The 14479-nt window shown below is 38.6% G+C and overlaps 1 protein-coding gene across 8 annotated transcripts in view; it reads right to left on the reverse strand.

The window, feature by feature from the left end:
- ADNP (activity dependent neuroprotector homeobox) overlaps positions 1–14479 on the reverse strand; it is a 30878-nt gene that overhangs the window by 14036 nt on the left and 2363 nt on the right. The window contains exons 2-5 of one of the 8 annotated variants that reach the window (XM_032198237.1): positions 11810–11931; positions 6713–6868; positions 5337–5382; positions 3847–4153 (exon numbers count right to left, since the gene is read on the reverse strand). In XM_032198237.1, coding sequence (XP_032054128.1) covers positions 3847–4153; positions 5337–5375 — 346 coding nt within the window. In that variant the 5' untranslated portion in view covers positions 5376–5382; positions 6713–6868; positions 11810–11931. Of the gene's footprint in view, positions 1–3846; positions 5250–5336; positions 5383–6712; positions 6872–8592; positions 11772–11809; positions 11932–14479 lie in introns of those variants that run through there. The other 7 variants (XM_032198235.1, XM_032198236.1, XM_032198238.1 and 4 more) reach the window with 7 other exon arrangements.

Here is a 14479-nt window from a genome sequence, read left to right on the forward strand (position 1 = left end):
GAAGAACTTAATCTCAAGTGCACTTCTGATATGTGCACCTTACAACCTCAAAATTAGGGCATAAAACAACTACAAAGACTTCTGAAGTTTGCGAAATCTATAGGAACCAGCAGGTCAGTCTACTCAGTCGAATCATATCCTGAAATGGGAAGGAGCCAAAACATAATACAGACTGATGGATTTAAATAATAATCATAAGCACATTTTAGGAAGCAACCAGAACTGCAGGCCTGAAGAGGCAACAACATTTTATATTGTTCATTTAAAATCAAGTGCTTCAAAGAACACAGGTTCATAGCTATAAAAGAAAACGGACCTCACTTGTAAGTTTGCATTGCTTCAAGCAAAGGGATTTTTCTCTACTTGGTTTTCTGAGCTTGTTAGCCATAGGTGGTGAAAGAAAATAATACTAGGGGAAAAAATTGCTTATCATCTTGAAATGCTCTCAGGAGCACCAGTGGGAGCTATGTTCAGGAAAAAACATAATTCAAGTGAACAAGAGGGACAGACCCATTACTAGAGAAAATTTCTGCTGAGCTGAGGAACTTACCATTGCAAATATTCAAGATACAGGAGAACAGGACTTGTTATGACATGACAGAAAAAGACAGAATGAAAACAAGGTCTAGCACAAATTAACTACAGCATAGTCAAAGAAGTTTTAACCAATGCTAAACTCTTCAGTGTATCTCTTTTTTAACAGATTTTAGTATTTAGACAGACTCAAAGTATCTTTCAACTGCAAATTATGTCTTTACCACTTGCTACCCTTCCTAGCTCTTCAAATTCCAGATGGAAACAATTGTAGCCACTCTTCTACAAACATCCAGAATGTGAAGTCTGACACATCCTCCCCTTACATTACGGAGTGACTTTTAAACTACCTTTTGTTTAATAAACTATTCTCACTGCATCAGCTTCAAGCACTTCAAGTTAACATAGCCATGCAGTTCAGCCCTTTAACACATCAGTTACCAAGGGACTGGAACCACCTGAAGACTGAGTCAAAAGAGGAGTTAAAAAATAGAAAAAAAAAATGGATTACTGTGCCATTATGTGGAAAATTGATATAAAAAGCAATACTGAATGCCTGATTTAGAATTCTGTGCTTCGAGAACTAGTTCTTCCACCTGTCTTTGGACCCAAAAAGCTTTCTCTTTTGGTGCAACTAAAAGCTTAAGACTCCAGTGGGTCTTTTGCATTTTGGACCTCAACAGAAGGGCTACCCTGCATCCTACCACCTGTGATACTATCAAGTAACATAGTAAGACTGTTTCAGTTCTGCCAGCTTTATCTAGAACAGTATGTAGGATCTTCTGGTATACAACTTCAGGAGAACCTCAAGGTAACACCGCCATTCTGATTCTGGAAAACGTGCATCGGTTTCAGATCAAGACAGACCTTTTCTCTGAACTACAGTCTTCAACAAATAGTCCATATCTGCCTTTTTTTTTTCCCCTTCCTTTTTAGACATTATTCAAAGTGCTTAATGTACTTGTTTGATGATTGAGGTTTGCTACAGATGTAACAAACAAGTATAAGTGACTGATGTCACAGTCCTATTAGTAAAATTGTGGTTTTCATACAGAAATAGGTTAAAAACCTCAAGAAGTAATCTGGAGGAAAATCTTATCCTGTAGAGGAACCAAGACAGCATCAGTGGACTATTCTAGCATTTCTTCTTTTAATGCATCACTGCAAACACTGTTTCTTTACCACGACCCTGTCTGGTTGTACCATCATGGAAACCCTTCCATGACCAGCAAGCACAGACTGTAGGTGACCCTAAACATTTAACTGAAAAAAGTATTTTCATTCAACAAGGTTTGTAAAGAACATCGCCGTGAAGTGGTGAATAAAACAACAACAACAACAAAAAAAACAGTTACGGAATCTCTAAACAGCTTAAACAAAAACTGATCTCTTGCATTTTATTCTCATTTAGGCATCTGTATGCTAGGTATCCTACTGCTCTTTGCAATGTCCACTGATTCTTCCGAAACAACTGTCCTCTGGGGGAACCAAGGCAGTGAAAGACATTTTTTAATACAAGTCAAGTACATGATGTCAACATTGCTAGTGATACTAGAAGAACTGGAAAGTTACTATCTGGCTCTTCTGTTGATTTCCTTTGGGAATTCTGGGAACATAGTTCTACGTTTATCTAAGCTCACAGATCTCAGAACAGTTAGAACAAGTAGTCAGTCAAGAAAAAAGACTACAAAAATCAAAGCTTCTAGTGACTATCGAGTGAAAATTAGAAACAAGTAGAGAAAGAAGCTACAGAACAAAACAATACTACTTGAAGCAAGTTATTTTTTCTTGACCTGGATTTATCAGTTTGTAACGATACTCAGTTTTTCCAGGCCTACAATGAAAAACCACCTGCAGGAACATAGGGGTAGAAAGCTGGTAACTCACTTTGTGAGCATTTTTCCTCACAATGAAGTTACTCATTGTAAGAGACATCTATCCCTTGCCCTTCCCCTTACAAAGGCTTATTTTGTGGCTTGAAAGGATCGGCACTGGAAAAGAACAAAACCCAAACTTATGCATATTCAGTATGTTGACCATTTTGGCTTTGTTGAATAATGAAATTAGAAGTACACAGTCATGGAGCAATTAGTAGTCTTACTAATGACACAACTGTTCACTTCATTATTGTGGCTTCCAGGTTGCTCATCAGATGTTAAATCCAGAAGATGCAGCCAACTGAATCAGTGCCTGATTTTCAGGTAGCTGAATCTTTACTACTGCTTACAAGAGGCACTATTGCACCAAAGACTGTGACAGCCCCAGTGTTTACTGTGAACAGCTGCAGGCAAAGACGTCTTCGAAGAAGGGCTGCAACATCACCAGCTGTAAAATGGCAGCAAGCTACCATCATATTTGCAGAGGTACCATATTTTTTTACTCCAAGGGCTCTAATTTCTAAATTGGTTTGCATTTCTAGCAGATGAGTCTGAGCACTCCAAAGAGCTAAATTACCATGCAGCATAAATGCATTGCCAGTTCATAAACCAAAAATAAATGTTCAGAGGCTACTACAAAAAACCTTTTGTAACTCCAGATAAAGTCCTACATAAAAATTAATACAGGTGCAATTTTTAAAAAGGGACCTACCTACTGTAAACACCTACTGTTTGTCAGTTTTACAGATTTGATGCCAAGGTCTTGATACAGGCACCTTAGAACTCGTAACAGAAACACACATCTTGAACTGACTGCTTCTTAAAAGTGAAATTTACACTTCCATACAACTTTTCTAATAATTTACCTCATTTGTCATTGCACACCTTTTTTTTTTTTTTCTTTCTATCTCTTGGGCACATTATTAAAATAAATAAAATAAAACATCAGTTTTACCTTCTCCTACGTGCACGTTTGGTTGACCCTTCCCTTCCTAACACTGTTACTTATTCATATTATGAATACTGAGAAAACCTGAACTTTTTGGTGATCTGAAACACAGTATTAACAACTGCACTGTTGAAGAATGTATTAGGTGTGAGCATGCGTGCAAAACAGACATTTTCAAAAGCAATGCATAAAGTCTTTTCTATCCCACTAACTTTTGAATTTGCATACATCTATACTGATCAATTTGATAAAATAATTGGCTCTGTGAGAACTGTAATTCATTAAGGCAGATAAAATTGAAACCAAATGATACTAATAGTCTGTTATTTCTGCACATACTTATAAAATGGAACTGTTCTTACTCTTTCCTCTTCCCTCTCCCCCTCATTATCCCTCTGCTGCTTCAAAAGGTCCGTCCTTTTGTCGCTCTTTTCCCCTCTCCTCCTCCTTTTTTTTTTGCTTGTTCTTGGACTTCTTGGTCCTTACCTCGCTCATTTTCCCTCTTCTCATCTTCCCTGCGCCAATTCATAGCGTCCACATTCTTTCGTCGTTCTCTCTCATCCTGTCTCCACCGCTTCTTGATATCTTTGTCCTTAACTTGCTCATTTTCTCTCCTCTTCTCTTCATCCCTGTGCCATTTTATTGTTTCTGCATTTTTCTGCGGCTCCACGCTTCTTTTGAGATAGTCTTGTCGCCTCCTCCTCTTTTTTAACATATCTCTTTCCCTGGCACGAGCCTGCTTTTCTTTCTGGGAAAGAAAAGCTTTACGGGGCATCATGAGCTGCTGCTGTACCTGTAATAATATTGTATTCCATGGAATAATATACTATACATGCACTCAGTCAGGCACCAACAACTCTCATTTGGAGCTGAATACTTCAAATAATGAGCCAAGATTATTTACTGCTTCTTCTCCCTCCATCATAACCCTCTGCTAGCTCCATATTAGATAACGCCTGGCAGGTTGCTACATTCAGCTCCAGGCACAACACCTAACTGGCACCTTAGCAGTCGGCGTGCATCCAATATTGAAAAGTCAAACCCTTAAAATCCTGGGCCTAAGCGGGAGGATTTGTTTCCCCTCCCCCTTCCAACTCCTCCCACAGGTTTTAGCAGCCACTTGGGCATTGCAGCATCCAATTGAAAGAACAGACCAACAGGAGAGAGTTGTGAAGGAAACACTAGTTAACGTTCAAACCTCAGTTTCTTTTCTTACTGGAGATCTACGTTTAACAAAGCTTAAAAGGTTCTCACTTATCTTTTCAGACCTCCACCTCACTCAGATTTGTTTGGAAGTTCCCAACGTTATTCCTGGCTGAGAGGAATGACAGGCCAGTAGGAGACAAGCCACAATCTGAAAAATTATATAAGCTTTGTTTCCTCGGGAAACCTGGCCAAAACATTTAACTGCAGTTAATGAAGTAACTAATAGTGACTAGTAATGAGTCAGTAAATCCTGACTCATCTACTCAACCTTTCTCCAAGTATGCTATCTCTTGCTATTCACAAGAATAGAGGAAAAAAGAATTTAACTATGTAATTGCAGTTTCTGCCAAAAGCATGCCTGGTGAGTTTGTTTTGTTTTAAGAGGTCACTTAAGACTGCCTTTTAACTAATTGTTTTACTTTTGGTTGTTTCTCTTTAGTCATCCAACGCATTCACATCTTTAAATTTACTGATGTTAAGATCTGCAATTTTGATATCATAGAATACAAAACAGACCACAGAAAGAATTTATACTGGTGCTAATATTCTTTAAAGACTCTTCCGTACACATTGAGCAACATTCTGAAGTATGCCGAACTGCAGTTGTGGCCCAGGTTTGTTTGGTTTGGTTTCTGAATTTGTTTAGAAGATAGTTTTGCAGAGGTATCTAATCAAAATGAAAACTGCAGAAAGGACAAAGTTACTAGATTAGAATACTTAAGCAAAGCCTAAAACAAAATGAAACAAATGTACTTTTAAAATTTAGCTACCTTATGGAAAGCACTTGTTCCCAGCATGCAATACTCCATCTTTTTCCTACAGAAAAAGCAACGTTTCAAACCCTTATTCTAAAAACCTCCTCCTTTTCCCTGTATAATATATCCCCCCACCCCACTCTTCTAGTCCATTGACTTTGTTAGGTATGTAACGTGATCCCGTGATTTTCATTCTAGTAATTCAAACCCCAATTTCTTAGTATCTACAATACTAAAAGGGAAGGGCTGCAGCAGAGTGAAACACAGCATAATCAGAAAAATGCATGCAGTTTGGTAACAAGTTAGTGCATAAAATTCAGATTATGCTAAACATTACTTCATTAAAAACTACAGGATACCCCTCTACTAAATAGCCTCTTTTTAAATATTGAGTATTTCTCAATGACAGTTACCATTAAAACCAGAAAGCAATGAGAATCCAGGATCAACACCATCAGTGCAACCCAGACACTGTCAATCTTTGAAATAGGTTTAAATTTCTGTCAGCTGTGTGCCAGTACCACATCACTGTTGTTTGCTATGGCAAGCTTTTTTTTTTTTTCATGTTATCTTCACGATTTTATCAGTAACCTGATTTTGTTCCAATCATAATAACATCAGTAAATTTTAAATTAAGTCAGTTTCATGCAAATAATTTCCTCCCACCGCCCCCCAGACAAGTACTGACATTTAAAATCTGTCATTAAAAAAAACCTTTTGGGACATCATTGTTGTATTTTCTCTCATTTGTTTTTTGTTTGTTTGTTTGTTTTTTCTAATTTATTTGTTCCCCCCCCCCCCTTTTGGGCTTCATTTTTTCCATTTGTTGTTTTTAACTACAGCATTCCTCCCTCCCCTCCAGTTGGGCATATTCCAGCCCAGTTTGACAGACCAATTTATAGACAAATGATAGAAAATATATCAATAATAAAATACTTAAGGTTCTAAAATTTAACATTTAAATGGTGATTCAAATAAGAAATGTCAGATTCCAATACATAACTTAAAGGGACATCCAACTTAAATTATATTCTTGTCTTTTAACTTTTGTATCACAAAACAGTTTTTTCCACTCTTCTGGCAGTTCCCTTGTAGTCAAAATTAGCTTTTACTTTTGCCTCTGTTGGTCTTAATAAACCAAAAGAGGGAGAAACTTTTAAACCACCAACTAACTAGCAGTGTCCAGCAAAGCTGCCAGAATGGTTAAGCTCAAAGCCCTCCAAGCCCACAGTTTTTCTAGAGTTCAAGTTGGTGTTCCTTTAAGTTCAAAACGTCCAAATGTCAGTAGCAAACAGTCAGAACTATCCTTTCTACTATTTTTTGCATGTACTTCACCAAATTAAAATCTTAACTCCTCCCAATCTATTCAGTACATATTATGAGGCATTTACCTCCAAAATTAATGGTGCTTGGGCGTCTCAGATTCATTGGACAAGTTTCATGCAAAAGCCTCCAAAAATAATTCTCCTTGCAGAACGCCCACCTCAGCGATTATATTACACCTACTGTGTGAGGCCAAAGCCCGGACATAGAAGAAGCATCATATCCTGCTGTACAAAACAGAGCGTTAAAGACAAGAGATGAGAAATGTAGTAAGGGCAATCTCACATTTATAACATACATTTCATTGCGAAGGATTCTAAAACCACATACACAGTACCGTTACTGACATGGAGCTACTGTGGGGTGCAATCCAGCAAGGTTAAGAGTGCTGCAGGAAGTTTTAGCAGATCTGTAGCTTTAAACAAATTTCTCTAGGTGATGTTACCCAAAGGATATTCCGGTGCTAACAATTCAATTAAGTTACCCAAGTCAGAAATCCAGCAGGATACCATGATGAATACTCCTATTACACTTCATGTAACCTTTTGACTTAAGTGTCTAGGGCCTCCGTTCATACCACACGTGAGCTATTCGTACCAGCAGCACAGCTGCACCCTGTAGACCAAGCACACTTACAGAAGCACCAACACTCCCTCATACTGGTAAAAAAAAAAATAAAAATAAAAATAAAAAAATTCCTATACAATTACAGTCACACCTTAAATTACAAGACAGGGGGAGATCAAACAGGTGACATGGCTGCCAGCCACAACCCTAGGGAAACATGCTTGTTTGGGAAGTATTCAGATTAAAGTTTCCAGTTATATGGCTGTTAGTAGGAGGATGTGAAGTACACCGTTCCAGGTAATGGCACGTAAATGATTGCATTGCTCTAGGAAGACTTGGTATCTCTTCAACACATCACCCATGGACAGAAATTCAGTTTTGAAAATATTGGGAACACCAGACACAGCAATAGTACCATTAGAACTGCAACAAGCAAATGCAATGTTTACAAAAGCAACATTTGCGGAATCACTTAGTTTACCGCAGCAGTTTTCATTGTTTAAAACAGTTATTTTTTTCTCTGTTGATCATTCAGACAGAACATCCACAGCTTAAACTAAAGATCATTTTTCTTCAGCTAGTATGGCTTCAACAGAAGATACTAAAATGTTTTCACAAAATTAAAAAAGACAAAATTCTTAAGATATGTCACAGTGAGGCAGAACAGTATGCCGCATATGCTTTAACAAGACGACCAGCCATACCTTCAAATAGGTGAGAGTGGTGGGTTCTTTTCTTTCATACTGGATTACTTCCCAGCTAGAAAGGAGAATTTACGTCCCTGTATCTCTGTCAAGTCTGAATTACCTCTCTCCCACTGCATCCTCAGTGCAGAAAGAACACTTCTGGATGAGGACTGACCGGGACTGAGAGCAGATCAGTGTCAGTCTAAAGATACAAGCACTGAGCACGCAGAAGTACTCATCCCATACTGGGCCCAAAGACTCAATATCATTTCCCTGTGTTGTGTTGCGTTGCTGACCAGAATCACCACGCTTCTGGCATTTTGTCTTTCTTTGTGTAATCCCAAATACTTTTATTTTAGCCCTTATTTCGATAGTATTTTAACTTGGAGAAGTTCTTAGTTTGCATGCTACAGTGCAACACAGTGGCCTGTATCAGAGCTGACAACAGCTGCGTGTTCCTGGGTGTAATGAAACAAGACTGTTAGTTTATTGGTATTTTCTTTTTATCTCCCTAGAATCATAGAACCTATTCCAACTGCGTTTAAAATAAGATTTTTAATGATTTGTCTGTTTAATTGCTGTTAGTAGCATGCCGTAAACAGCCAGCCATAAAACAGACTCACAAGGAAGGCTGTTAGTGCAACACTGGGCAAGATTTTGAAAAAAATGCAAGAAAAATATGCAAGGAAATTAACCTATGGTTCCTGCAGCAACAAAAATGCAGCCTCCTCGTGTATGCAGCTTCAATGATGCTATGCAGTAGTGTGGTGCATAATGTTCTGTAGTCACATTAGGAGAACGACAGCCTGTATCTTTGGCAAGAAGGCTGGGGCTCCAGAACCTGAAAGTCCCAGGACAGCTGAGCAAGGAGAAGTGATAGTCAGGAAGCAGAAAGGTATCACGGGGAAGAGTGAGCAAACCAAAAATACCAGGAGCAGAAACACCAATGAAAAGAGAGAAGTTGGGAGAACTAAAAACTAACAAAAACTTCCATGAGAAGGTACAAGATACAGCTAAATAACTCTCCTCTGTGCACTGACTGCACAGAGTGTACTCCTGACACAGCTATCTCTGGCTTACAATAAGCATTTCCACTTTCTTCTAGTTGCACTCTTCTCCTTATTTAAGCATTTCTGGCCTAGTTTTCAGAGGGGCTGTGCACCCACATCTCCTGTGAAGGTAATGAGATTTACAGTTTAACAGCACATCTTAAATGCCAGACAACTAAGAGCTCATTTTTCAAGTCTGCTATAATCCCAGGACAGAGGCTGTTTTGTAACAGCATGCGCTCTACTCTTCTGGCAACATTTTAAACACAGAGCACCTCCACAGCATTATCAGCTCCACCATCTGCAACACCAGCTACTGCCCATGTAACAGGATGGCTGCCAGCTAACTTCTAACACCTCAACTCCAACTAGACAGTTGTGTGCACAGTGCCATGTTAGACCCTTCAGCTAGCACAAGCCCCCAAGCCCTTTAGCTTGTGTCTGTACCTAAAACAGGGCTAGGCATATTAGAAAGATGTAAAGTAAACAGAAAACCCAATCAAATCTTCTGTAAAAATCTGGCACGGTGTTTTAAAACTACGGTAATTGGAACTGAAGGGAATTAGCAAATGTATTTTGGTACCTGGTCAGTGTATTGTAAAACGTCTGCAGACCTCTGTGCATTAAACCCCCTGGCTGTCCTTCACAGCCAAACAGTCTATTTCTTAAAAGTTCCGTTGTCAATTAAAGACTTTAAAAAAGATTTTGAAACCATTTCAGAGATTAAATCAGTGTGTCAAAGAAAAAGAACTGTTCATACCACTTCTCTGGACATCAGTAGGTTTTCTCAAATGTAGTACTAAAACAAACAAACAACAAAAAATAGAAAAAGCAGCCACACTCACATTCCTTTGGAGGAAATTCTTTGGCTAATGACCTTAACGTGCTGTTTCTGTGATTCTATGTGAACTTCAGCAAGGGTTTATGAAACTGTTTCTCGCTTTTTTTTTTTTTTTTGAGCTTATTGTCCATCTTCAACTTGGTGACTCTGATGCTAACAACTCCAACTTCCCACCACAGAGGAAGAACTTCTATGGAAGACAGTTCTAGTGAGAAGGCTCGGGAAGGCTGATCTTTCTTTCTTTCCATTCATTTTTTTTAAAGGTTAAAAAAATACCTTCTGCAGCCCAGCAGACAGGGATCTTCTAAGTCATTCACACACTTCTCATTCTTGCTTGATTTCTGGAATTTTCCACTGGTGCCAGAAGCTCCATCTGGTGGGTGTGTACACTAACTGCATAGCTAAAAGGAAATTAACTATTTCCTTATCAACCTTTGCTTAGTAGTATAAATTTTGTACACTGTGTGATTTCTGTGCTCCAGTGTAAAATACAAGATGGCCAAATTCCCACTGCTCTAGGAACAGTAACTCCTTATTTCTTCATCAGTAATCTGCTACCTTGCACTCTGCCAGGAATTTGTTGGGTTTTCTTATTTTGATGACATAGGCTGACGTTAAAAATTAAAAAGCACGTTGTTAGCTAAATTTAAATATTTTCTAAAAATTTTTTGAACACATAAAAACACCAACAATTCTGTCAGTTTCTACTGCATTCTGAAAATCAGTTTTAAATTGTATCCATTATACTTCAGTGCATAGGAAATATTAAATCAGAGGCACTAGCACCAAGAAGTAAGCTTCCCCCTACTGCTATCTTGAGTATCTTTTGTGATTGCTCATGATCTCCGAAGATAACCATTTATGTTTATTCCACATATGTGCAGTGAAATCAATGTGTAATGTACATGCTCAATACAACAGTCTTGCTTCTTTAGGGTTATTTCATAAATATTCCTATTTGAACTGTACTAAAGTCTGCCCATCTTACAGAAATTTGAAAGCAAGACTAGAGGTCACTGAAGCACAAAGGATATTATTTGCTTACACCATGATATCCACACTTCGGTGATCAGAAAAAAACAAGGCTGCATGAATATGCTTTACAATTTCCAAACGTGATCCTCATCTGGATTGTAACTAAACATGAACAATCCCTGAACAAAAATGATTTGGGGAATTTGCAGTTACAAATTAAATAAAACCAAGCATAATCTTTCAATCCAAAACTCAAAAAATCCCCACATTTGAATAGAAATCTCTAAACTGTGCAGGAATGAAGCATGTAATCAATATAGATATAATTTATGATCAGATTACACCGATTGTGAAACTGCAAACAGAAATTAAGACTGCAAGTGCAAATGGCAGTCTTATCTTCTATCCTGTTTTCCTTACACCACCACTAGTAGTCTTATCTTCTCACTATCATGTTTTCTTGACACCACCACTGTGTCAGCAACAGGACTTGTGCAGCAGCCAGAGCAGAGAACTGATTCAACTGAAAAGCAGTCTTTTGCAGCCAGAGCAGTTCCTCCACACTCCCAAGCAGAAGTGCTAGGACTGGTACGAACGAGGTGGCAGGAAGCGGGGCTTGTACCACTCCTGGCAGAGGCAGTGTAGCCATAGATATATTTATACCACGAGTGAAACTGCACCCCTTAGTGTGTCCTAACTAGTAAAATGCATTGCTTGCATGCTGGTATAAGTGGCAAAACAAACCAACAAAACAAAAGAGAGCATACAAACACTTTTACAAGCTCATCTAAAATCCTGCCAATACATGTTTTCTCAGATAGAGGATGTATCAGATACTGACGGACCTCGCCAACTGGCTAGCATCTAAGTATTTAAAATGTAAAAATAGTCTGTGAAGTAGGCTGATGCTAATTGTTTTTCCTTTGCCTTACCACTTCACACATGCTATGCACAAATGCTGGGTAAAGCATTTACCAAAAAAATGATTGGGTAAAGACTGTAAATAAGAGCTTAAAAAAAACGGTCTTACCACTCCACATTTCTTACCTCTTTCCCTTTCTGTCTAAGCACAGCTCCCAACGGTCCAATCCCTGACTACATTCCAGCATTAATCCACCTCAGCTACTGCTGTCTTCAGTCTGACTCAGGAACCTTCGATACTCAAAAGGCTTCATAGCAGCAGCAGGAGGAATGGGGAAACAAAACAAAACAAGAGATCACAAACTTGAGTTTGATTTCTTAGAAGGAAAAAATAAAAAGCATTTTAAGACCAGTATTTTATCTACTTAGATTTCAAGAGATGTTTTGCCCCCTTACTGTTGCTGCTATGAATCTGCATCACTAAGAACCGCTTTGGCCCAGATGCAGCACAAGCAAAGAACGATCAGGTCCAGAGTCACGTCGGGAATCAATACACAGAGTCACATCAGAAATCAATATACAGAAGAGGTAAAAGGGGTAAAGGAAAGAACGCCTGGAGGCTGAGGTCTGAAAGGGAGCAAAGAAGATGGAGATAGGGAAGAAAGAGCAGCCAGAGAAGCCAGGCTTGAGAGCATGCCCGTGCCCTTTCCTACATGGAAATGACTGGAGGAATGTATCTCAGTGGACAAGGTGTTCATAGTTAAACTTCTATTTCTTGTGAATCGTTCCAAAAAGCTGTTTCTTAAGTAGCTTCTAAAGGAACCATTCTGTCACATGATCTGGATAGGCAAGAACTTGCAGGTGTGACGTGTTCACAGAGACAATTACACAGGTAATTGGGACCCAACAGGCAGCAGGGACCCAAACAATCTTTTATGCATGCCACCTTTAAAAAAATAACCACCTAAGGATATATAAAGGGTGGTAAGTGAAAAGTGACTCACTGCAGGAAAGAACAGTATTTATTCCGCTCTTATTCAAAACCATCGCCTCATCAACTGCCGTACACATTCAAAAGCACTGATGTGAAGTAAGAAGGGGATGCTGAATTTGAGCCTCATGTCTGCCTTTCACCATCAGCTGCAGTGAAGTTCTGAAGAACTGTCTTTCCTTGAGGCATATTAGCCCTCAGACAGGTAAGCCAGAGTTACACCCTCTCTGAAAATCTTTCTTCAAGTCTAGAACTGAGTTTGGTCCTTACACCAGTTCTAAGTAGTTCTTGAAAGCTCAAAATGAACAAGCCAATTTGGCCAACCTGACTAGGAAAGCAAGAGCATTTTCCCAAAATATGTGAGGTCAGTCAAAACAAACCTTCCACATACAAAGAAGGTATTGGATATATACATATATTTTAACTAAATTAATGTAATTAGGAATTATTTACCTTCCAATGCCTATACAGGTATTTGTGTTACACTATCCTTACACCAGTACCATTTATTCTCATCTCCATAGCTCATACTATTACTAGGAAACGTGAACTTCCACCAACATACTTATTTACAGGAGCAGGACTACTGCCTCATTAACTATTACACTTTTAAAATCGTATTAATAAAAATTGTACCCAACATCAAAATAATTTTAAGCATCGAGCAGATCTGAACAATCACAAATAACAATGCTTATTTAGATGCAGGCCAACACAGTCAGTTGTTGTTCTTTTAAATAAGTATGTTAAATGTATCAAAAAGAAAAAAAAAAAAACAAAACAGAAAATGTAGCATTATTAAAACACAGACTGAGCTGAACTAACAAATGAACTAATAAATGAAGCGCATCTTTGCCCATCCAAAGCAGACCAAATCACACCAGTGGACCACACGAACTAACTGATCAAGTCAAACTCAGTGCACCTCTTCTGACACCTATGTCCTAGTGACTCTAGACTGTCTCACCGTATCTGATGCTATTTCGTCCATCTCCAATGCACAATTTTTTTTTCTCAAACTTACTTCAAATGCTGGAGCAAAGATAACCTCCCAATTCTGGAATAAAAAGATCAATACATTTCTTATCTTGCTGCTGAGTCTTATTTGCAGCTACCCAAAACTAAATACACTAACCCATGAGCACTGCCTTTTCTCCCATAAAACGATTTCTGCCCTTTTTTTAAGCATCAATCAGATCTTAATATAAAGGTGTAGAATACACATTTGGGCTATATGACTTCTGATTACCAGTGTGCTTCTGATTGAGTTACGCATTGCAAGAGTGCTACTTGAAATTTTAATATTTACTTTCAGTATTTACTATTATTATGGAGTAGTAAAGCTGGGTTGGGAATAATCATCTATTATTCACTCCGCAGTGTGACAGAAGCACAACTTACCTTCCACAGAAAATTTGTACTGGCATTCATCTAGGAATCTCTCTGGCATCCCCTTCTATTTTACTAGTGAATGCGGTAACTGCAGAGCTCAGTTTGGGAAGTACCTAACAAATGATACTTTACACTGCCGTCGAATTATTTCTGCGCTCAATTAAAATGCTGACACATACCAATTCTGAAAATGCTAATGGGCATCTTCTGACAACTGGTAACTTCTATCCTACATATACAGAGAAAAAAATCAGTTATTCATCTCATCCTGGAGAGCAAGCACAGTCTTCCTAGATGGTTTGTTTGTGAAGCTAATGCTTAACGCTGATGGGCACGCGCTTTCCAAAACTGCCAAGAAGTTCCTCTGCTGTGAAGAGCTTTCATTCCTGGGCACTCTGAGAGCAGACAACACTCACCACTCGCCTCTTACCTACAGGCAGACACAGCCACCTTTCACCTTCAACATCCCTCGC

This window comes from Aythya fuligula, chromosome 16 (genome assembly GCF_009819795.1).
Source record: "Aythya fuligula isolate bAytFul2 chromosome 16, bAytFul2.pri, whole genome shotgun sequence".
Classification (NCBI taxonomy): Eukaryota; Metazoa; Chordata; class Aves; order Anseriformes; family Anatidae; genus Aythya; species Aythya fuligula.